Source organism: Amblyomma mixtum, chromosome 3 (genome assembly GCF_055824585.1).
Source record: "Amblyomma mixtum isolate Tamu chromosome 3, ASM5582458v1, whole genome shotgun sequence".
Lineage (NCBI taxonomy): Eukaryota > Metazoa > Arthropoda > Arachnida > Ixodida > Ixodidae > Amblyomma > Amblyomma mixtum.
This window is the reverse complement of record NC_143014.1, coordinates 4,606,769-4,632,063: the sequence shown is the minus strand read 5'-3', so window position 1 is coordinate 4,632,063 and position 25,295 is coordinate 4,606,769. Positions and strand designations below refer to the sequence as shown.

Below are 25,295 nucleotides of genomic sequence, written 5' to 3'. Positions count from 1 at the left end.
GCGCCCGGCCGCGTATACCGTCCGAGGTAGCACCAACGGAGCGTTCGTGTCACGCGTGCACTACCTGGCGAAGAGCAAGCGGGAAGTCAAGCCTGCCTAGCAAACTCAAGATTTGTACCAACAAGACAAGAACACTACAAAGAAAGGAAAAAAAATAACAGTGAAAAGAAATAAAAATGTACAGCAGGTAAGGGGCGTCGAAAAGGTTATACAATACGTAACAAGTAAAAAAAATTGAACACCTGAGTAAACAAAGGTTAAGGAATGAAAAAAAAGCAAGGACACTTGTGTGTATCAAGCACAACATATAATTGAAAAGATTGCTCTCACGAAAAATGGTCCTTTAGTATTTCACGGAATGATTTGCGATTAGTGCATGATACAATGGTGTTTGGCAGGGCATTCCATAGAGATATTGACACGAGTTTGTCAGCGTCCATACCGCGTTTCGCCCAAAGAGCGTGAAGCTATTCGAACGCAAGTCGATGAAATGCTTGCAGACGATGTTATACAACCGTCAACAAGTCCGTGGGCGTCGCCGGTGGTCCTGGTGAAAAAGAAAGACAACACGTTGCGATTCTGTGTTGATTACAGGAAACTGAATAATGTTACCAAAAAGAACGTATACCCACTCCCGAGGATCGATGATGCGCTTGACCGACTCCGAGACGCCAGGTTCTTCTCTTCCTTAGATCTGAAAAGCGGATATTGGCAGATCGAGGTGGACGAGCGAGACCGCGAAAAAACGGCTTTCGTGACACCCGACGGTCTGTACGAATTTAAGGTGCTCCCATTTGGGCTTTGCTCCGCTCCGGCCACGTTTCAACGCATGATGGACACTGTTTTAGCTGGTTTGAAGTGGCAGTCGTGCCTTGTGTACCTGGACGACGTGGTCATCTTTTCGTCTAGCTTCGAACAACACTTGCAGCGATTGCGCATTGTCCATCAAGCTCTCCAGTCTGCACAACTAACGATCAAGCCAGAGAAATGCCATTTCGCCTTCGAGGAGCCCCGTTTCTTAGGACATGTTGTCAGCGCACAAGGTGTTCTTCCAGACCCCGACAAGACTTCCGCCGTCTCCATTTTCCCACGCCCAACCGACAAGAAGGCCCTCCGTCGTTTTTTGGGCCTCTGCTCGTATTACCGTCGCTTTGTTAAAGATTTTTCTCGCCTAGCTGAGCCATTGACTGCCTTTGACTCGAGATGACACACCTTTCGTATGGGGAAGTGCCCAAGACGCAGCCTTCGAGGAACTCCGCTGCCGCCTTCAAAGTCCACCAATACTAGCTCATTTTGACGAGAATGCAGGGACTGATGTCCACACTGACGCCAGCAATGTAGGCCTCGGAGCGATCCTCGTACAGTGGAAGGACGGCGCAGAGCGAGTAATCGCCTACGCGAGCCGCACACTTTCTCGATCTGAACGGAACTATTCGACAACAGAAAAAGAGTGCCTTGCCGTCATCTGGGCTCTGAGTAAGTTCCGACCTTACATCTACGGCCGACCGTTTCGTGTTGTCAGCGATCATCACTCGCTATGCTGGCTAGCCAGCATTCAAGACCCTTCTGGCCGGTTGGCCAGATGGAGCCTCCGTTTGCAGGAGTATGACGTTACGGTCGTCTATAAATCGGGTCGGCAGCACCAAGACGCGGACTGTTTATCACGAGCGCCCGTGGAACCGGCTACGCAAGACATCACCGAAGATTGCCCTATGCTTTGTGCCATTAGCATCTCCCGTATGGCGCAGCTTCAACGCGCAGATTCTGAGTTGGCGCCACTCGTTAAGTATCTGGAGGGTTTTAATGCTCATGTACCTCGTGTGTTTCGCCGTGGACTCCAGTCCTTCATTCTGCGGCGTGGCGTCGTCTACAAGCGCAACTTTGACAGCAACAAGGAGACGTTTCTGCTTGTTGTGCCATCCCAGTTACGCTCCGAAATCTTAAGCGCTTGCCATGATGAACCATCCGCCGGCCACTTAGGGGTCAGTCGCACACTGGCAAAGATTCGGCTTAAGTATTACTGGCCCAATTTACTACCATCCGTGCGTAGATACGTAACAACATGCCGGTATTGCCAACGGCGCAAATCTCCTCCTCTGAAGCCAGCCGGCTTTCTGCAGCCCATAGCACCACCAAAGACCCCTTTTCAGCAAATTGGCATAGACCTCCTCGGCCCTTTTCCGAAGTCGCCCAGAGGAAAACGGTGGATTGCGGTCGCGACAGATTATTTGACCCGCTGCGCTGAGACCGCGTCACTTGCAAACGGTACTGCTGCTGAGGTAGCCGACTTCTTTGTCCACAACATCGTCCTGCGTCATGGCGCTCCTGCAGCTATCATTACTGACCGTGGAGCTGCATTTACGGCCCGCTTCACTCAGGCTGTGCTCAAGCTCACGCACACCAGCCATAGACGTACAACGGCCTACCACCCGCAGACAAATGGCTTGGTGGAACGCCTCAACAGGACCTTGACCGACATGCTTTCCATGTATATTGATATCGAGCACAAGACATGGGACGAAATTCTTCCATACGCAACATTCGCGTATAATACCGCGCAGCAAGAGACGACGCAGTTCACTCCGTTCGAATTAGTCTTTGGTCGACAGGTTACCACCCCCCTGGATGCTATGCTACCAGTGGACCCCCCTGACAGTGAGAGTGAACTTGATGTCGACGTCGCCACTTATGTTCAGCGCGCGGAAGAAGCGCGGCAACTGGCCAGCCACCGCATTCACCGTCAGCAGCAGATCGATGCTGACCGCTACAACCTTGGACGCCGCTACGTCACCTACAACCCAGGCGACTATGTGTGGGTTCGGACGCCCGTTCGTCGCCGCGGGCTGTCCGAAAAGTTACTGCGCCGCTACTTCGGCCCTTACCTTGTTGTCTGCCGCCTCAGCGACGTAACGTACGAAGTTTCACCAGCCTCGCCAGCTCGTTCATCGCACAACGGCAAGCGCAGCGACGTTGTGCATGTGGTGCGAATGAAGCCGTACTACGAGCGACCCCCTGAGTGACTTTCCGGCCGCATGTAGTTATATTCCGTGATGTCAACCTAGTGGTGTAACTCTTGAACACGTTTTCTCTTCGCTATTCGGTCTGCCGGTAACACCGCATCGGGGCGATGCTCCAGAAGAGGGGGCAGTGACACGAGGATTGGAAGTATAAGTAGAAAACGATGGCAGCGGGTAGAAGTAGACGACGCTGAAGTGTTGGTCGGTTTTTCTGGTGCCCTCGTTCAGCCGCTGCAGTTTCTTTTCAGTGTAACAACTGTTACAATATTGCGTGCGGGAAAAAAGAACTGAGTGCTAACGTGCGACAGTTGATGCGAGCGATTGATTTGATTCAGTGGTGTAGTAACTGGATAGGCGAGCTGCAGACTGAAGGCTGTCCCGACGAAGCGCGTGTTTTCGATCACCTCCTTGCGCTGAGCTCGCTCTACCTCCCATTAAACACATTTCATGCACAGGATTGTAAGCACAACCGCTACCGATTTCAGATGCTCTTTCCGCACGCATGTCATAGGGATCAAGGGAGGGGGGGTAAAGGGTTTACGGTAGTGTCTTTCTGCTTTTGCTATCTACCTTAATCATTGGAAAATATGCGGGATTTTAATACATTAATTCACACTTAGCCAAACACCTACGCAACGCTGTCACACGCGGCGAGAGCTACCGAATAAAATGAACGCGACTTCGGACCTCAGAATTCGTGAAAGCTGGATTCGCTGCTAATATCTATTCAAGCTTTGATAATTTGAGCAAAAGTACGTTTTTATGCACCAGGTTGCATAAACCATGACAAATTTTGTTTTCTGTTGGCGCTGCGACTCAGTTAAGCTCACAGCGGTGATTTGTTGATAAACTGGCGCACCACACATGCGACAAGAAAGCCCTGTTTGTGGGTATAACTTATAACGAGCATTGTGGGTTTTTTGCGCAAAAGACACGACACAAAGGAACGAGGTAGACAGGACAAGCGCTTACTAACAACTCAGGTGTTTATTGACATAACATTGCTTAAATACAGCAGCTGCTCTTATCAAACACGAAAAGGGAAAGAAGAGACTTAGCATACATATATCATATCAGCACAGATCCCACCATCGCACGAGTGAATGCATGTTTCGAGCTCTAATTCTGCGCAAGATAACTGATTTCTTTTTTTGAGAGCAAAATTGAAGGATTGCTGACACACGAGTTACCCGATTTTCCTATCTCATTGGCCTCAATTATCTCTCTTCCAAGTTGTGTCTTGCACCGGCGCAGTACTGAAGTTTTTTCGAGCGCGGGAGTGCAGTTGCGGCAATTCCGAATATGGTCAATCATTTTGCTACCTGACTTGTTCTTTACATCTCTTGCGTGCTCCCTCAGCCTTTCATTAAGGCACCTGCCAGTTTGGCCAATGTACTGCTTACCACAGGCAAGTGGTATCGAGTACACAACGCTCTTTTTACAGGCCACGAAGCGCTGCTGGTGCCGCTTCGAACAAGCGACGGCCGTATCCTCCGCATTCACTCTCTTGCAAATCCTGGAGAGTTTTTCAGGAGCGTTAAAAACCACTCTAACACCAGCCCTAGCACCGATCTTCTTAATATTATGCGAGATTCCGTGAATGTACGGAATGACCGCCACTTTCTTCCGGTCAACTTGGTCGGGTTTGCTGGCTGGTTTCTTCAGCAGGTTCTCGGCAGTTGAAGCCAGCAAGGCCGTCTGGCAGCCTGCGCTCGAAAGGCGCTGCAACTGGATGTCAACCTGCTGAAGAAACCTGCTGAAGAAACCAGCCAGCAAACCCGACCAAGTTGACCGGAAGAAAGTGGCGGTCATTCCGTACATTCACGGAATCTCGCATAATATTAAGAAGATCGGTGCTAGGGCTGGTGTTAGAGTGGTTTTTAACGCTCCTGAAAAACTCTCCAGGATTTGCAAGAGAGTGAATGCGGAGGATACGGCCGTCGCTTGTTCGAAGCGGCACCAGCAGCGCTTCGTGGCCTGTAAAAAGAGCGTTGTGTACTCGATACCACTTGCCTGTGGTAAGCAGTACATTGGCCAAACTGGCAGGTGCCTTAATGAAAGGCTGAGGGAGCACGCAAGAGATGTAAAGAACAAGTCAGGTAGCAAAATGATTGACCATATTCGGAATTGCCGCAACTGCACTCCCGCGCTCGAAAAAACTTCAGTACTGCGCCGGTGCAAGACACAACTTGGAAGAGAGATAATTGAGGCCAATGAGATAGGAAAATCGGGTAACTCGTGTGTCAGCAATCCTTCAATTTTGCTCTCAAAAAAAGAAATCAGTTATCTTGCGCAGAATTAGAGCTCGAAACATGCATTCACTCGTGCGATGGTGGGATCTGTGCTGATATGATATATGTATGCTAAGTCTCTTCTTTCCCTTTTCGTGTTTGATAAGAGCAGCTGCTGTATTTAAGCAATGTTATGTCAATAAACACCTGAGTTGTTAGTAAGCGCTTGTCCTGTCTACCTCGTTCCTTTGTGTCGTGTCTTTTGCGCAAAAAACCCACAATGCTTAGGCACCAACTAGCCTGCAAAAACATACTCGCAAGTTATAACGAGCCCCACATCCCCTTTCCTTGTCTGCTTAACTGTTTGTGGGTAGTACTTTATGGCTGAAGGATTAAGAGTGCATGGGAATTGGAACTGCATGCTAGCCGCACACCTAATACTTGAGATTGAACAAAAAGTTTTTTTTTTGCAGTGGAGCACCAAGACGGTAGCGATATAAGCACGAGCGTGTTCTAAGCGTCAGCACAATTCACGTGAATGTCAAACTAAATGTCATTAAAACGCATCAATGTGCTCACTTTGATGACGTGAATACTTCCTGCAACACAGCCACGCTGCGGAAGTATGCTCGGCAATGTTTTTTTAGCGCCCGAAGCGCGGATATATGCAGGCGCGGCCGCGGAGCTGCCGCAGCCCCGCAGTCCACAAAGAAACGCCCGCACCGCGGCGCACCAGTCGGCGGAAAATGGCCGCGCACAGGAGCGGCTCTGTATTCTGGTCTATAGAAAGAGCGTTTATTCTTACCGATGAGCCAGCTTATATAGCGTGATCGGGCGAGGGGAGGAAGGAACGACGGAAAGCGGGGGGGGGGGGGGACATGCGCTTGGCGTTCGCCACAGTGAAGGCATAGCGTTTACGACATTTCTTCTTGGCGTTCGCCACAGTGAAGGCAGAGTGATCACCACAGTGAAGGCATAACGTTTACAACATTTCTTCTTGGCGTTCGTCACAGTGAAGGCAGAGCGTTCGCCACTGTGAAGGCATAGCGTTTACGACATTTCTTCTTAGCGTTCGCCACAGTGAAGGCAGAGCGTTCGCCAGTTGATGTTCCCTGTTGACAACTTGTCGAGCGGAATTGTGTTGATGATAATGTTTGCTAAAGGATGCTTGACGTCTTGCAGGTTCGAATTGCTCAATCACATTGCTACAGGACACTTCTGGAGAGGTAATTTTTTTATAACAATTAAAAGCACAAAGGAAGATACAAGCAAGGAGAAAAGATATTTACACTTGACTGGCTCATAGTTCTACGTGACGAAACCAGCCCTCGGTCCTGCCGAAACAGCTGGTTTTAAACCCTATGTCCCCGCCCTCGGTGAGGAGAATAACCAATCAGGTCACTGCACAAACATCCATCCAATAAATTATTGGGGAAAGGTAAACATCACCAATCAACAATTCGGAAAGGATAATAAAACCAATCAGTGATTGGGGAAAGAAGGTAACTCATCGCGACAAACACTGTACACATATGTACACTTTCTACCATCACGATTTTGGAGAATTATGCTTTCCTGCTGCGAGCTTCGCGAACACTCTCACTTTCCCAACGTCCGGTTGACCCAAGTTCAAGGAGAGTCACTTCAACCCATCTGTTCAGCATCGTCGCTCCCCATGCCTGCAGCTAGCGTGGCAATATCCTGTTGACCGCGCTTGAAGCTGTCAACGCACGCCGCTGCAGACATGGGACAAAAGCCACGCACTGTGACGCGGGTCCGCCTCGCCGCACGCACGTGCACACAGGATGCGACCTAACGAATCCGTCCCTGAAGGGAGTTTGACCTTTCCCGTAATCCTCCGCTATCCGCCCCCCCCCCCCCCCCTTATCCCGCTGGGTTGAGCTCACCCCCTTCTCTGCGGTTGTGCGGAGGGCCCAAGAGAAAGAACGTAATGGGCATTCCAATAATGCCGGATTCGGCAAATAATGTACAGCACCGCGAACTTCACTGCCACAGTGAAGCCATAGCGTTTACGACATTTCTTCTTGGCGTTCGCAGAGCGTTTACAGAAACAGAAGAGGCGTAAGTTGCATGTCGGCAAGTGTGCCGGCTCCAAATCCCACGTAGCCCATGTGTTGTTCGATTAAATAGGGTCGGTCAAGGTCACGCGGCCTTCGGTGCATCTTGTTGATTGGATGATGGTTCTTGACACTTGTCACGTTCAGTAACGGTACGACGCTGATAATGGACGGAGGCTTCATGACTGCCGGTGCCATCTAGGACGGTGCTGTCGATGAAAGTGATCCAAAAGTGCTTTCTGCAGATGGTCGACATCAAACTTCTGTGCAGCTACATAGCAACCTGCAGCAATAGAGGAGGCGCAGGTTGCATATCGGCAAGCGTGGCGGCTCCAAATCCCGGATGGTCGTTAGCAGCATGTACTGCAGCCTGACCCGGTCGCGAATTCGCTGTAAAAATCGCGTCGTCGTTCGGAAACCGCAAGGGCAGCGTAACTTTCAGCTGAGGGAGCCTTCTGTTATTTCGGGGCAGAAATCATAGACCATTGTGCGAACATAGCGGTCTAAGGAGGAGTACGCGATCGTGATGTAACTGATATAAGTGGTCGAAATGCGTATCATTTTCCACGACAATTCTTCAGATGATCAGGATCCACTGCGATGTTGCAAAGTTTTGTCGCGAATTGTTTCGCGGCCGTCAGGGAACCGTCGGGCTCACCCGCAAACAGCAAAGTGTTCGATCCAAGAACGAGTAAGCGCTAGTGTGCGCTGTAACAGCAATTGACAAGTTCTCGGAAATCCCACCACTGCGGGTCCTCACCCGAGTGGAGTCGGCACGTACGCTGGAGTTCAACAATCCAAGGCCATTGGCGGATAATTCAGCGGAATAAGGAAGCTATTTCTTTAATTGGATAATTATGTCTGAGGGTTTCTGCATGCATTTGTGGACAATACTCGAGTGTTTCGTGGCTTTTTGAATAATTCTTTTTTTTTGAAAAATGTAGCGAAAAAATTTACGAGTTGCACTTAAGTCTCCTTACGTGCGGAAATGCGAAGGGTGTGCGCGGTCCGCCACCTGAGCCAGCTGCTGGTTCAGCGCTGTACATTGTGAGGCGTTTTTCAGTGGGTGCCGCATAATGGAGCTACGACTGCACCCAAGCGCGGAGGAAATTTATTGGAAACGGAGACAATTTCGTACTCGCTTGATTGCGACATCTGTAATTAACAATCTCATAATTACTCATGTAGGCCTCAGCACAAGTCTCCAAGATATGTTCTTAAGAACTGTGCATGCACTGGACGCGCCATCATTTAGTTTCACACGTCTAAGTGTCGTGGCAGAGTGGCAGCTTCCGCGTCTGGCACGCCGGCGGCCCGTGTTCGATTCCCGCCTGGACCCCAATTGTCTTATTTTTATTCTATGACACATTTTCTGAACGGATTTTGCGGAAAGATGACCTTGAACTGAGTCTTCTGATTTACCCATTATCGCATCATGGGTGCATTTTGATGGCGGTGAAAACGCCCGTCTGTTTGAAAGGTAAAAACGTAGCGCAAAGATACAAGGACAAAAAAAGACAGACAACACACGGCGCTAGCGCCGTGTGTTGTCTGTCTTTCTGTGTCCTTGTCTCTTTGCGCTACGTTTTTACCTTTCAAATATGAACCAACAAGCCCTAGAATATGCCCGTCTGTTGCTGCGCCCGTCTGCTGCTGTCAGTGCACGTTAAAGACAGCCTCGGGGTTGCTCGTATTTCGGCCTCCGCAGAGGACTCTTCGAATGTGTTATAGAGTAATCCGCCATGTTGGAGTAAATTTGCAACAAGGGAACAATATCTACGTCCCGATTACGTATTGCCTGCATGACCACGACTGAGCCCAATGAATTCTTGTAATCTCCGAAGGCTATATATAAGGGTTGGTTATCTTCTGCGCACTACTCTGTCGCCTAAATGATAGTGTGAATGGTCTGTTGTGGAGGAGCCTTTACGAAAGCCTGCCTGGTCATTTGGTTGATACAAGTCTAAGGTTGTCCGGACTGTTAGGAATTACCTCTGTGAATACTTTGTAACCAGCGGACAGTAACCTGATCAGTCTGTATTTTTTCAACTTCTTGACGTCCACTTTCTCATTTGTTACGTTACTTTTAGCATTGTTCCAAGCTTCCGATTCACTCGCGTTCTTAAGGCATTGCGCATACACACTCCAGCACAGTCACCATACTCAACCATAAAATCAGCAATACAATTCCAATAAGGAAGGGTGCCAGCCAGGAAGACACGAACTTGCCAATGCTATTCGACTGTTCACAGGAAGAATGCGGAGGCCTGAATTGGGAACTGTCGGGGATAAGAGTTAATGGAGAGTACCTCAGTGATCTGCGATTCGCTGATGACATTGCCTGGCTAAGTGACTCTGGGGATGAATTGCTGAGCATGATCAATGAGTTGGACAGGCAGAGCAGAACGGTGGGTCTAAAAAAATGTACCGACGATTACGATACTCCCTGATGCGAAACTTCAACGCAGCTCTTTAGCTTTTATTAAAAATCGGCACCATGTGCTATGTAGAGAGCGAAAGTGTAAAGGTGCATGAGCGCAGCAACAGATGGCGCTACAATGGTATGGTTGGCAACTATGCAGTTCGCGCCGAGGGCTGCTGCCGCAGCCGACTCCGCCTCTGCTTTCTTCCTCATGCTTCCGCTGCACCCTCGTCCTCACGCTTTCTTTTCTATCGCAGCCTTTTCTCCTCGGCTGATCTCTGCGTCCGCTCTGTCTTTATTCTTTTTTTAAGGTAGCGCTCGCTCGCTCGGTTACGCCGACGCCGAGGGACGGCGCTCAACGAAGGAACGGGTGCCTGAGAGCTGTGCTCTGAAATTGATATACACAAACAACTAAAGTAATGTTCATCAGTCGAGGAAGAAACAGAAGTTTCCGATTGGGGGAGAGGCGCTAGAAGTGATAAGGGAATACCTCGTCTTAGGGCAGCTAGTTACTGCAGGTCTTGATCACGAGAGTGAAATAACTAGAAGAATAAAATTAGGGTAGAGCGCATCTGGTAGGTTCTCTCAGGTCATGAGTGGCCGTTTACCAATATCTCTTAAGGAAAAAGAATATAAAGCTGTATCTTACTGGTACTTACCTATGGACAAAAAACGAAGGGGTTAACGAAAAGGGTTGCTCTTAAGTTGACGACAACGCAGCGAGCTATCGAAAGGAAAATGGTAGGTGTAACGTTAAGAGGCAGGAAGAGGGCAGAGTGGGTCAGGGATCAAACATGGGTTAATGACATCCTAGTCGAAATCAAGAGGAAGAAATGGGCTTGGGCAGGGCATGCATTGCGAAGGCGAGATGACCGATGGTCGTTAACGGTAACGAGCTGGGTACCAACAGGCGGCCAGCGTAGCAGTGGACGGCCGAAAGTTAGGTGGGCGGAGGTGATTAAGAAGTTTACGGGGACAAGGTGGCTGCAGGTGGCACATAAACGGGCTACTTGGGGAGACAATCCCGCAGTGGCTGTAGTCTGGCTGATGGTGAAGAAGATTGCTCCTCAGCATCCACCAAAAGGCAGCAATACGGGTACAAAGGAAAGCTCTCTTATACAGACGCGTCCTCGTCCAGGGCTCTAACTCGGCACCGTCGCCTAGCTTTCCGGCGCAGTCGCTTTGCAAACTGACCTAACCGGCACGGCCAGTGGAGCTGCTTTCTGCTAGTCTACCTGATTAGCTTGGTTGATAGAGCGACTGCCCCAAGAGGCATTGGTACCAAAGAGAAACCCCGCACCAGGACTAATTTTTCTTTAAGTGTGAGTTCTCGTGGTGGTTCATTGTTTGCGGTTCTCACAGCCTCTCAGCCCAATACACAGAGAGCATGCAGATTGAGCTGCGCTGCGTGTATACATAGGAACACATTGGACAGGGCGGACACAAGGGCTGATCGCTACTTCTTCCTCTTTGCTCTCGCTGCACTTCGCGGCTGGGGAGCACAAGTCAGTTGCTGCGATCTCAAGCAGCAGAGCGCGGCTTTTGTAACCGAGTGCGACGGGTCATGTTTGCAGGAGAGGCAGCTGGAACAGTTCTTCTCACTCTTCTACCTGTCCATCAACGCTGGGAGCCTACTGTCGACGTTCATCACGCCGATACTGAGAGGTGGGTTCTGCCCTTCTCAGTGGGTGCCACACCTGGCCGAGCAGACTGCATGTTTAAACGGTGGCAGTGTTTCTAGCTCCGGCTGCCTTAGCTTGCTTAGTCAGACCGCTTAGAAGTAAATTTTGTGCGAAGGAGCTCTATTACATCAAAAGATGGACAGACAAAAGATGGTCACCCCAAAAGATGGACAGACAACACTCAAACATGCTGATAACACTATGAGCTAGACAGAAGGGAATACGCGGCACCGGATGCATGACTAGACAATGAACGCGAACTATTTATTTATTATGAATACTTTCAATGCCCGTAGGCACTACAGAAAACCGTGGTGTTACATTAGTTGCAGAAAAAAAAACTATAAGGCACTTTCAACCGCGATCTTGAAGTGAAAGGCATTACAAATGGAGACTGTGGGCGGGAAGCCGTTTTCATTCAGTAGCTGTGCTTGGCAAAAAGGAAGAATAGTACGAATTAGTAAGAATTAGTACAAGTACCACTATGCAATCATATGGAATAGAAAAAGGATCTTCCCTGGGAACTACGAATTAACGGAATTAATTGCACGGGGGTTTCACTTCAATATAGAACTGAACGATCATTTCATAGTAGCTAGAGGTCATCACAGGGCTGTTCTTCTTATGCAACGAGAACGGTAGACTCATGCATGCTTTTCAGAAGTAATCATTCCATATATTTTTCGCGCCTACTTCAATAAACGAAGTCGAATGTATCATAAATGCTCTTAGGAACACTTGTTCACCTGGTGATGACGAAATAGCCGTATTTCCAATTAAATGTGTTGTTAGTAGTATCGGTGGCCATCTTGCACATATCTGTGATAGAATGTTGCTCGCAGGAGTTTTTCCTGACAAACTCAAAGTTGCACGTGTTACAGTGCTCTTCAAAGGAGGAAACAAAAATGACCCGAATAATTATCGCCCCATTTCAGTGCTGCCATTGTTTTTGAAAGTAGCTGAGCGTATACTTTTCAAGCGAGTAAATAGCTTTCATCGAGCTAAAAATTAATTTGTGAGGTGCAGTGTGGCTATCAGCTAGGTAAATCAACCTAAACAGCATACTAGACATGAAAAATTGTTTAATTCAGAATTTTGAAAACAGGCTTTACAGTGTTGGAATGTTTCTAGATTTTTGCAACGCTTTTGATTGGGTTAAGCATTTAATATTAATTAAAAAATGAGAGATATACAGAATTCGTGGAATTGCCGATACACTATTTGACAGTTATTTAATATACGGAGGCAATACACAAAAATACATGACAAAATCTGAATTTGGTTAAGTAAACTCTGGCGTCCCCCAGGGTTCTATTCTAGGGCCCCTTTTGTTCATTGTATATATCAATGACATTGTTAGCATTCCTTTAGCTTCTAATGATGTGTTGCATGCCTATGAAACAATTGTGTTTTTTTTTCAGGGACTAACCTACAAACACTTGAACAGCAATCAAATGTCAGGATGAAGGAGTTAATGATCTGGCTCTCTGTGAATCAACTTGAATTGAGTGTTAACAAAACTAAATTCATGCTTTTCCACCCAAAAATAAGCCGGTAGATCACGACCTCTCGCTTCAGTTTAATAACTTAGGAATTGAAGTAGTGCATAGCGCTCGGTTTAGGGTATTTCTGCATTGATCTAGGGTGGACCGATCACGTGAATAACATGAGATTGAAAATGGCCGGATCTTTATGTGCGCTTTATTCTATAAGACACCTTCTGCCACAGCAGGTTAGAAAACAATTATATTTTGCTCTGGTTCACTGTCATCTAATATATTGCAATCTAGTATCGGGCACCTGCAATAAAACTGATTCACATAAATTCTTTTATCTCTAGAAAAGAGCGCAGGCATATTCAAATTTTGGATGGAGGAGTGTTTTGCATGTATAGAGTAAATTTTAGTGAGGTGGGTGCTGACGTAAAGTTGCGTCTTAGATAGCCTAAAGTTCGGTTAGCTTTGTTAGTGATATAAATAGTATGCATGTTCCAGGAAAGATTGCTAGTAATATTTAGGCCTAGCTACTTATAGGAGGTAACAACCGACAAGACAGTACCATTAATAGAATATGAGGGCATATTAAGAGGGGTAGACCGGAAGGAAGCACGCATACACTTGCATTTGTTAGTGTTAGGCTGCATTAACAATTTGCTAAACCAATTGGATATACTGTCGAGATCAGCTTGAAGCTTAGCGGAAGCATTGGGGTTAGTTATTTTGTGGTAGATGACGCAATCACGCGCGAGCAGCCTAATGTTAGAATTAGAGATGCAGCCAGGGAGACCATTAACGTACTTACATGAGAAGAGGTAGGGGATCCAGTACCGATCCTTGGGGTACGCCGGAGGTAACGGAGCAAGGTCTGTACATATATTCACTAGCGGTTACATACTGCGTCCTGTTAGAGAGAAACTCTTTAATCTATGCGAATACTTTTGGGTCAATAATAAGAAGGGAAAGTTTGAAAATCAGTAAACTATGAGAAACAGAATCGATAGCTGGCGAGAAGTCCAGAAATGCACAGTCGGTATCAAGTTGTTGATCTGCATTAATGTTAATGAACAAGTCGTTAGCAAAAGAAAGGAGCTGAGTTTCGCAGGAAAAGATTTTTCTAAAACCATGCTGAGTGTTAGAGAAATAGGTCTCGTGGATATCAATAAGATGAGAGTAAATTATGTGCTCTAGAATTTTACTTTGAACGCATGCTAATAAAATTTATCGGCAATGATAGGAGGAATGCGTGTCACCTGATTTATGAACCAGAACCACCTTTCCCTCCTTCCGGGCAGGGTAGAGAGCTTTAAAGACTGGTAAAATTTTTGTGATAAAATAACGCTTGAAAACAATCAGGTACACTTTAACATTTTTTATTTAGTGTAGTCGGGACCACAGGACAAAGAAATTTTTAGATTGCTAAGTTTGCCAGAGCCAACCCAGTCAAAAATGATGGTATTCATAGAACAACCTCATGATGACTACCCACTATACCGAACCCTGATCCTTCTAACCTGTGAATGATAATAATGGTACAGCTTTAGATAATGATTGCTTAAAAAATGATGAGAATGTATAATTCAAGATTTCGAAGCACTCGTGACGCGGAACTGGTACATCAGACTGAATTAACTACAGAACATTCTTTTTAGTACCTGTAACAACAGACCAAAACTTTCGAGGGCAAGAAGCCAGAAACGTTGGGAGGATGTTATTCGAAAATGCGTTTTTGCTTCAGCATGCTAAACAAAATTCGTCGGGGATGCGGTGCAAAATTCGTCGGCGAGTTTTAGCACGACGAAACAGCCGTTTCTTTTTTTGTTGTGCAGGCGCTTTAGCGAATTGTTGAACCACGGTGAACGGAGATTAGAAGGTTAATTTAGGTATGTAACGTTCAGTTAACGAAATAAGTTTGTTTTCATACAGCAACAAGTTTTCATCTGTTGTTTTTGTTAAAAGTTCACGAGGTAGTCTGAAATGAAAGGCTCAAATTTGGCGGCTGTGGACGAAAGATCAGCTTTATTGTAATCTGCTATAATTTCTGAGCTTGTTTTAGTGAGGACATGCGCATAAGAGTAAAGTGGATCATTATATGGTCACTAATTCCGAGCAAGAACGTTAGAGGTGAGACCAAGTTGGGTGCAGTGGTAAGAATAAGATCTAAGGTGTTGCGAGAAGTCTGTGTAGTACGCTTGGTGAAGTGTACAAGTTAAATAAGGTTAAAATCGTGGCACACGTTTAAACATTCTGAAAATTGCGAACAACTCTGTTGCACAGTAACGGAATCATTCAACAAAACAACATTCGGAAAATTGAACTCCCCTGTTAAAAAACAAGGATGAAGTAGGGTATCTAAATACAATGTTATTAATTAAATCATGAAGTTCATGACAAAACGAAATAAAAGCGGCAGGCGGTCGATAACAGGCACAGAAAATAAACTCGCGGTTGGCAATGACCACTCGTATACACACAAGTTCTAGTGTTGATACAAGGGGAATGATGTGTGACACGAGTACATCTTTGACAGCGATAAGAACTCCTCCTCCCGATAGAACGTCGCGAACATGTCAGTATAAGCTTTAAGTGCTTTCACAATCCAGTATTTCACTGCTTTTTATTATTGCTGAATGTCATGTTTCCGTGATTATAATAATATCAGCGGAACAGGAATCAATGGCAGACGACAGAAATACGTGTTTGTTGAGTACACTTCTTGCATTACTGAAACGAATTGAGAAATTTTGAGCTCTTTGGCGCACAGCTGATAGCTATGAATAATTGTTTTGCTAGGCAACCGCAGACCCAGTATCGGACGCTGGTGCATGAGGAGGAGGGTAGATTTCGCAGAAGCTATCAGTGGCTCCGCAGTAGGCGTAGGTTCTTGTGTTAAATAAGTTTGTTTTAGCAAGATATGAAATTTTGCTCGCTAGCGTTCCCAAAGCCAATACGTTTCTTTCGCACGTGCCTAGTACTTTTGCAGACGTCCTCACCCACAGACACACTGCAGCCTTTTGAAGTTTTAGCACTCTGTAAAAGATGCTTTCTTTAATCTTAAATTTCGGGAACATGACAATTATGGGGCATGTCTTACTCCCAGAAAACGCTCCCAGACAGTGCGCTCGAGATATAGCTGTGTGTGGAAGGGAAATATTGAGATACGTTGACAGCATGTCCCGAACTCGGGTTTCCGACTCAGCTCAAGTCTCGGTGGCATTATGAGAAGACTACGTAAAAGAGCAGGTTATCTCTTCGTGATCGATCCTCGAGATCATCAAGGCGGGAAGTAAGGACACTATTCCCATTTGTGACTGCTTGCTTGTCTACCTTGGTAAGTGTGGTTGTTAAATCAGGCACGGTTTGAACGAGCGCCTCTTGTTTTTCTTTAAGATCACATAGTACACCTATAACTTCGGAATGTTTCGCGTCAAATTTGGTTGATAGGTTGCTGATTGCTGCAAGCAGTTCGTTATACTGTGTGTTGGGATCATTGGGAGGCCCTGGAGTGACCTTAACATCGCCACAAACCCCTAACGTTTTCGCCACTAGCACATATCAATAAAAACATTGTAATAACACACTTGGACACGGCGTAAGCAGTAAGCAAAGATTGTCCGATCGCTTGCTAAAAAAGCGATTGTCGCCGCTACCCCGTGTGCATTGAAGGCGGAAGCCGGATCCTTGGTGCTTTTGTAGTACCCTGACAGGACTGCCGGTGACGATGTCGCTAGCGAGTCGTTGATTGGAGTGACATCGCTATCCGTACAAGGAAGATAGCGCACGCCACAATGGTCGAAAGACGATGCTGATAACTGCTTCACTCGTGAAACCGCTGTGGCTTCGCACGAGAGACACGTGCCCAGGAAAGTGACGAACTGCATGTTCTGTTAATACTTTCACTTTTATAATCGGTGCTACTTTTCTATTAGGCTGTCTGCCGATAATATGTGGCGATATGAAGAAAGTTGCGTTCGCAGATTCCGAGCAGCAGGTTTATGCATGTTGCATTATGGGGGTTGATGTTACACTAAATGTAGCAAGAAGCTACTCAGAATTTACAGTTTGCGTTTCGATGCACTACCGTGTTCGAGCGAAAACGCTGCTAAGAAAATCGCAAATGAAGTGCTCGGTTCGCTTACTCGATCACACGCGGCCGCCTTGACGCCATTTTCATATGCCGGGCAAATCAGAGAGCTGCTTTTCTCGCCGAATTGCACCACTCCCGTGACATGATGGCATTAGTGTTGGCGTTGGTGTTCGCGATGCAGCCTTTCTGGCCCCCCGAGCATGTCGACTCTGCCAGAATGAATAACGAAGCACTGAAGGGACCGAGTTCTTTGAGAGGGCAGTCGGTTGCTGGCCACCGGAGCGGTGTAAGCTGCTCTTCAAGGTACACACTTGTCTTTTCAGTGAGCTGGGCGCAGTGACAAGGCAACGGCAGCGCAGACAGATAAACCAAACGAATTACTCTGGTTGCAGTATTTGTATTAGGTATTACTTCCATGCGTTGTGTTTGTGCGTTCGACAGAGAGGCGAATGCAGTCCACGTGGTGGGCTGCATTGAAAGCCGGTGGAGCACCTGCAGAAATACGCCCACCTTCGGAAGTTAATTTGTCTGCCTTTATTTCACCCCGGTTGGTGGGCACGCAGTGCAGCGCTGCCTGGGACAGATGTTCTGCTTCCCGCTGGCCTTCGGAGTGCCCGCGGCGCTCATGGTGCTGGCCCTGGGTAAGTGATCACAGCCGTGCACAGCGTCGCCCGTACGACAACGGCGGCTGCTCTGCGCAGTGCTCTTCATGATTGGCAAGCCGCTCTACCGCATCGTGCCTCCGGCGGGAAACGTCGTCATCAGAGTCCTGCAGTGCATATGGGTGAGTGGCTGCCCATTGTGCATCTCTCACAGTGCAGTGCTGGCAGGGTGAAAGCGCGTGCCACGATGCCAGGTGGCCAGTTTGCCAGCACTGGTCTGGAACGTGTGCGAGAGCAGCAAGAATGGGTTTCCCGTGCTATTGTTTCCCGCTTGGCCCTCGAATTAAGGCACTCAGTGGGCCGGAGAAAAATAAAAAGGCACTTCTCCTCGACTAGAAATCAACAAAGTTGCCTGGTCGTATGCCATAAAAAAGAACAAAATATTACATAACTAAAAAGGAAATAAAGTGTCTCGCCGGTAAAGGAAATTACCCTGGTAAGCTTCAGATATTTTCGATAGGTGTGGTTCACGCAATAATTTGTTACTTGAGGTCGTTTTCGTTGTAACATTAATTTCCCGCAAGCTAACGGGGGAAAACACTGCAAGTATTAACTTTGCATGTCCTGTGCGCAAGAGTGTTTTTAATTTGGAAAACATTCCGAGGAAGAAAATTTGTATTGTTCATTATTCCATTTGTAAATCTTAAGCGCAAGCAGTACATCAAAAATTTCAGGGCGGTGCAGCGACACTCTCAACAATTATTCTGTGTAGGGTCGCCGACATCATTTTTGGAACAAACTGCTCGCCGGAGCGGACGTCAGTAATTATGGAAGCTACATAAATTATCTAAATAACTAAAATTGCTCATTGTGTTTGAAATTGTCGAAGTCTGCTGGTTAGGACCAAGGGTGAGTTCATAGGCACGGACAAAAGAATGTATATCAGTTTTGGAAAAAAGAATCGTTCTAGAAAGCCTTGCAGCATTGGCGCCTTTCTTGGCACAAAACCGAAACTGAGTTCATGAGGCGCGCAGACGGTTCAGTATAAAAGCAAGGTATGTTGGTGGCATGTTTCGCTGCCTACGGTGCCCAATTCTAATTCCTATTCAGCCACGGCATGCACTTAAGTTGAGTCGAAAGTTTAATAAAATTCATGTGTATTGAAACCCCTCCGTATTTTTTTTTTGGGGGGGGGGAGGGAGGGGGGTTAATTTTCATTTAAGAGGAGTAACCATGACTTTTGCGTCGTTTTGGGGCGTAAAATGCTCCCTATGCAAATGACTTTTAAACTCTATATTCATGGGCGATGTAGCTTTTTTTAAATACATTTTTACTCCCGATCGGCGTTCATGAAATTTCCATGCCATTAGCAGAACTCTGAGGCCTGTGGAGGCATGAAGTGTTTTATAGGCCTGTCTGCAATGTGGGCCGCTGCAGGTCGTCGTCCACACGCCTGTCTAGAGCGCGCGACGGTGCACCGGGGAGTACACTTTCGTCAGTGCCTTAAAGCTCGTAACAATACCCTACAATGCATGCACATTGATTGTGTTTAACTTCTCACGCTTTTAACAGGTATGTTCGGTTGTTAACAGGAGCGGCCCCCCCGTCAACGGAAGCTTCACTGGGCACGGGAACACAGCTCAAGGCATCGTCTTGATTCAGCGCTCTTTCGACATGCAGGCTTTCCTGGCTTTACTCGCATCGCAGCTATCAGCTGCGCAGTACCACCAGCCAGTGTCCTGGGCGTCGTTTTCGGTACCAAGCCCTCAACCCGCTGATCACGGCTTCACGCTCCCTTCCTACTGTGACCTTCCCCCGGTACAACTCGACGATTTTCGTCCGGCATCATCGGCAACGGCATCACTACCCGTCAGCTACTTAAGCGCCCCCCCCGTCAACGGAAGCTTCACTGGGCACGGGAACACAGCTCAAGGCATCGTCTTGATTCAGCGCTCTTTCGACATGCAGGCTTTCCTGGCTTTACTCGCATCGCTGCTATCAGCTGCGCAGTACCACCAGCCAGTGTCCTGGGCGTCGTTTTCGGTACCAAGCCCTCAACCCGCTGATCACAGCTTCACGCTCCCTTCCTACTGTGACCTTCCCCCGGTACAACTCGACGATTTTCGTCCGGCATCATCGGCAACGGCATCACTACCCGTCAGCTACTTAAGCGGCCCCCCCATCAACGGAAGCTTCACTGGGCACGGGAACACAGCTCAAGGCATCGTCTTGATTCAGCGCTCTTTCGACATGCAGGTGTGTAAAAAATTTCCACTATATGCGAAGAAATCTGATGACAGATGCCTAGTAGTGTTCCCGTGCCCCGGAACTTTGTGCGAAATATTATGTGAGTGCTTCTCGATGTTGTTTCTCCTGTTATGCTGTGGCGATGTTGAATCTAATCCTGGTCCTCCTAAACGCCAACCTGCTGTGACTGAACTTGATAGCTTACCTGATGACCCTGCTGAGCAAATGACAGTTCTGTTTCAGCTACTCAAAGATCTGCACACCCGTTCCGCGCAAAGCGCGAAGTCTCAAACTGAGTTTGCTGCTGATATAAAATCCATAAAATCCGGTCAAAAAAGTATACAATCAGACATCACCGATATTCGCAAGCGGCTAGACGACCTAGAAACCAAATCAGATTTATTCGACCACCTATCAGAAGAAATAGCCACGACTCAGACATCAGTAGAAGAACTTAAAGCTGAAAACTGCCGGTTACAATCACGTCTCAATGAGCTAGAAGATCGGTGTCGACGGGATAACCTAATATTTTACGGCATTCCCGATTCAGAAGAATCATGGCTCGAAACAGAAGAAAAACTAACAAATCAGATTAAGGCTGTTTAGGAATCATTTCCCGCGGACTCATTTCAGCGTGCCCACCGCTTAGGCATTTCTTCTCCTGACAAATGTCGCCCCATTATTGCAAAATTTTCCAACTTTAAAATGAGAGATAAAGTGCTCTCACTTCGTAGTCTGCTAAAATCCGATGAAGTAACAGTAAACGAAGATTTTTCGGTTGCCACACGGGCCGCCCGCAAAAAGCTAATCGATTTTGCAAAATCTCAGCCCCAGTCTCCAAAGTTCAAGCTTAAATACGATAAACTGTCCATGAATGAAAGGTTATACTCATACGACGCAATATCTGATAGCATTCAGGAACTTCGGAAACGCACAGCTCGCAACGCTAGTCACTCAGGTGCTTCATCCTCGGCCTCTGTGTAGGGGCGCGTGAGGGGTGGTGGTCTGAATTCTCCGTCCAAATCGCAACTCTCTGTCTTATTTACCAACGCTAGGAGCGTACAGAATAAACATGATGCACTATCATCTATTATTGATACATGCTCTGCGCATATTATTGCCTTTACAGAAACATGGCTCTCACCGCACGTTGAAGACCATGAAATTTTTGACAACGCAGATAAATTTTCCATATACAGATGTGATCGCCTTGCTCATCGTGGTGGTGGCGTTCTAGTCGCTATATCTAATAACATTCCATCCTCAAGCGTCAATATTATTACTAGCCTTGAAATAGTCTGGGTGTCGTTAACTCTTGACCATCGTAAATTAATGCTTGGTGTATGCTATCGATCCCCATCTACCCCACCTTCCTTTATAAACGAAATGCATGACTGTCTTAACAAAATCAGCACGACATTCCCTTCGGCTCCTATAATTCTACTCGGTGACTTTAATTTTCCAAACATCTTTTGGAACACCAATTCCATGCCCACATTGTCTCCATTCTCGGTGCAAGGCGATGAGTTCATTAACTTATGCTCTCTATTTTCACTGACACAGCTAATTACTGAACCAACTAGAGTTTCATTGAATGCCTCAAACATTCTTGATCTTATCCTGTCTACTAGGCCTGATTATGTATCCGACATCACTCAGTTACCAGGTATTAGTGATCATTCATTAATTACTTTTCATCTCAACGCGGCACCCCCCCCCCAACCTTCCCAGGCAAAAAAGAAAATACGCGACTATAAGAGAGCAGATTTCACAGCAATAAATAACGAACTGTGCGTTTTCATGCAATCTTTTCTTTCAAACTTCTATGATCGCTGCATTCAATCAAACTGGGATATCTTTGCAGCTGAGGTTGACCGTCTAACAAACAAATATATTCCAGTACGAAACATCGTCTCGAACTCGCACGCGCCATGGTACAACGCCCATATCAAAACATTATCAAACAAGAAAAAACGGCTGTATCGCACCGCAAAACTTCCACCAGCCACTTCGCGCTGGGCTGCTTACAAAGCTGCCTCCAAAACATACATAACCGCCCTAAAAAATGCCAAAGACCACTTCTTATCTAACACCTTACCGGACATGCTACAAACAAATCCTAGAAAATTTTGGCGAGTTATAAGTCTCACAGCCAGCAATCCTATTGCTTTGATAGACTCGCGTGGTGATCGAATTGATAATACTATCTGTGCTACTGTATTAAACGATACTTTTGTGAACAATTTTTCATCCCACAGCCGCACCCGTCTTCCTGATGTACATCATCATGACTACTCGATGATGCCTCCCCTGACTGTTGACCCAGCCGGTGTTGCTCGGCTAATTAGTACTCCGAAAGATCATTCCAGTCCAGGATATGACCTCGTTAATGCTAAATTCCTAAAAAATACTTGTGTCTATAGTTCAGTTATTTTAACACATATATTTCAACAGTCAGTGGACACAGGCACACTACCTGAACAATAGAAAATCGGGAAGATCGTTCCACTTCACAAATCGGGGAGCAAGACATCTGCTGCTAATTATCGCCCCATATCTATCACTAGCACATGTTGCAAACTGCTCGAGCATATCATATTCACTACACTTGTGAACTTTCTCGAAAGCAATTCGTTTTTCTCCTCTGTACAACATGGTTTCCGAAAATCATATTCATGTGACACTCAACTAATTTCTTTCACAAACAGCTTGCAACATATACTTGACAGGTCATCAGTCGCTGATTGCATTTTTTAGACTTTTCAAAAGCATTTGATAATGTTTGCCATTACTTGCTTCTTCATAAATTACGTCACCTAAATATTGACAATAACTTGTTCAAATGGAATGAATGCTTTCTGACTAACCGTTCCCAATTTGTCGCTGCTAATGGTTACAACTCACCCTTTGTTAATGTACTTTCTGGTGTTCCACAGGGTTCCGTTCTTGGACCATTACTGTTCTTAATTTATATCAATGATCTTCCTTCTCATGTGTCCTCTAACTTACATTTATTCGCCGACGACTGTGTGATATTTCGTGAGATTAAAAGCGATAACGATATCAACATCCTACAGCGCGACCTTACGGCTATAGTTAATTGGTGCAATCAGCGGCTAATGGAACTAAACTTTAACAAATGCAAGGTCTTGCGTGTATCCCGTTCTGCTAATCCGTCTCCCGTGTTCTACTTGAATGACATTCCACTTGAAAGCGTCAATTCTTATAAATACCTAGGAATTCACATTACTTCTAACCTATCTTGGAGGCTTCACATAGATTACATAATCAATAACGCTAACAAAACTTTAGGTTATCTGCGACGTAATTTTTCTCGCGCGCCTTCTTCTTTGAAATCAGTTCTTTATAAAACATTAATACGTCCCAAGCTAGAATACTCACCAGCAGTCTGGGATCCCAGCCTTGACAACTTAATTACTTCGCTTGAACGTGTTCAAAATAACTCCGCTCGCTTCATTCTTTCTAACTATAACCGAGGAGCTAGCATAACGGAAATGAAAGCTAACCTTAGTCTTCAGTCATTGGCTTCGCGACGAAAAATTTGTCGGCTAACCCTATTTCACAAGTTATATTATCCCCCCAGCCTACACAATAATTTATTTCATAGACCTTACTACTTATCTAGCCGCATTGATCATCCCCACAAAGTTGCCATCCCATTATGTAAAACAGTTTCTTTCTTACACTCATTTCTCCCGCGTACTTATAAGGAATGGAACGATCTTCTTGGTGAAATTGTATCTATTACTGACGTAAATAATTTTCGCAAAGCTTTGGCTGGTGTTGTGTAAACTCTGACGATTTTGTTCTGCACTAATGTATTTTGTCTAGCTAACATTGTATGCACAGGACTAATCTTTGATGTACCCGTTTCCCTTTTCTCGATTGTTTTGTTCTATATTTTCTGCCCACTCACCTCTGTAATGCCTGCAAGGCCCTGAGGGTAAAATAAATAAATAGATTACGCAGCCGCGATTGTCATAAACGCACCACAAAGTGCGCATTCGAGCGCTCTAGGCAGCTGTATGGACCACTTCTGTACGGTATAGTAATGGAGCTGTCTACACAGGTGAAGCAGGTTTGGGAAACCAAGTTTCTGTACTGAAACAGTTTTCAATGCCATTTCTTTTGAGTTGTTGTGGGTGCTCGTGCCTGCAAATTGTATTTTTTTTCTGAAAGAAATTGACCACAATTGACAAGTCGTTTCTGTTCATACTGGTCAGAGGTCCCTTTTGGGTAATGGCTACTACATAATGTTGCTCAATGAACGGTGCCGCCAAGAATCCGTCATTCTGTTGCTCTATCTGCCACTGTCTCCGAACAGCTGCGTTAGAAGGGGAATAATGAGCATAGGCTTGTATTTATTTTGCTAATACTCTAGCTCATGAAAACAAACTGAAATTATGCAAGCATGCCTCCTGAATTCCTTACTTTGTTGAAGGCATACTTCCCGAATTGTTTCTGAGATTGCAGAATTTATGCTAGACTAAACTGAGATTCATCATTTTCATCGTTGTTTTAAAAGAAGTTTTCAGCTTCTGGCGTTTGAGTTTGTGCACTTCCTAAGAGATAATTAAGAGGGTTTCTAATGGGGCTAGTTGGTAGTTAACATGGTCAAACATAATTGCGCTTTTGAAAAGACGGGACAAAACAGGGACGACACAAACTCTCGTGCGCAAACTGTCAACTGAAGTTTTATTGCGATGAACACACATATATAAGCTTCACGTCATAACATAAATCACCAAAAAACGGAGTTAAGCAGCAATTTTTTTATCATGTCAACAAGCATCAAAAAAGATTTTGTCCCAGCTGATTGGATTACAATCGTTCACACTGGTCCAAGAGTTGCCTTTCCTGTTTGGAATGCAAAACCGAGAGGTCACTTACACAGGTCCCTTTTTCCCGATTCCATGCAGTAAGCTTCCCACAGCTCCCTGATTGTCTTATCTCTGGATTTCAGCAGAACAGTTGTCTGTTGGAAGTGGGGTTTGCAGCTATCGCACCTGGCGCAGTGCGCCGTCAGATTTCCAGGTGAGTTAATCTGGCGACAGTTGCGGTTGTGCTCCCTTAGTCTTTCATTTAGGCATCTGCCCGTCTGGCCCACATATGCTCGGCCGCAAGATAGCGGTATCTTGTAGGCCACCCCTTCACAGCACTCGACGAACCTGTTTGCGTGCCTGACGCCACAAGATTGCTCTTCTCTAGGAATGGCTTCTTCGTTCACCTTCGCGCACATTCCTTTTAATTTTCTTGGTGCGGAAGAAACTACTTGCAACTCATGCCTCTGAGCAACTTTTGTCAAGCTGTGGGAAAGAGCATGAATGTACGGAAGTACCACAGGCCTTTTGTTTTCTTGCTTTTTGCCTTTGTCCGTGCCTTTCACAGTTCTTTTGAGCACTTTTTCTGCTA

General features: G+C 46.2%; 1 protein-coding gene across 6 annotated transcripts in view; it reads left to right on the top strand.

Annotated features, from left to right (window-relative positions):
* The window catches only part of LOC149349130 (solute carrier family 15 member 1-like), a 516,652-nt gene that overhangs the window by 334,866 nt on the left and 156,491 nt on the right, over positions 1 to 25,295 (top strand). For all 6 annotated transcript variants that reach the window (XM_089578081.1, XM_089578082.1, XM_089578083.1 and 3 more), the window contains 3 exons: positions 11,323 to 11,413; positions 17,577 to 17,654; positions 17,715 to 17,797. In XM_089578081.1, the coding sequence (XP_089434207.1) occupies positions 11,323 to 11,413; positions 17,577 to 17,654; positions 17,715 to 17,797 (252 nt within the window). The remainder of the gene's footprint in view (positions 1 to 11,322; positions 11,414 to 17,576; positions 17,655 to 17,714; positions 17,798 to 25,295) is intronic.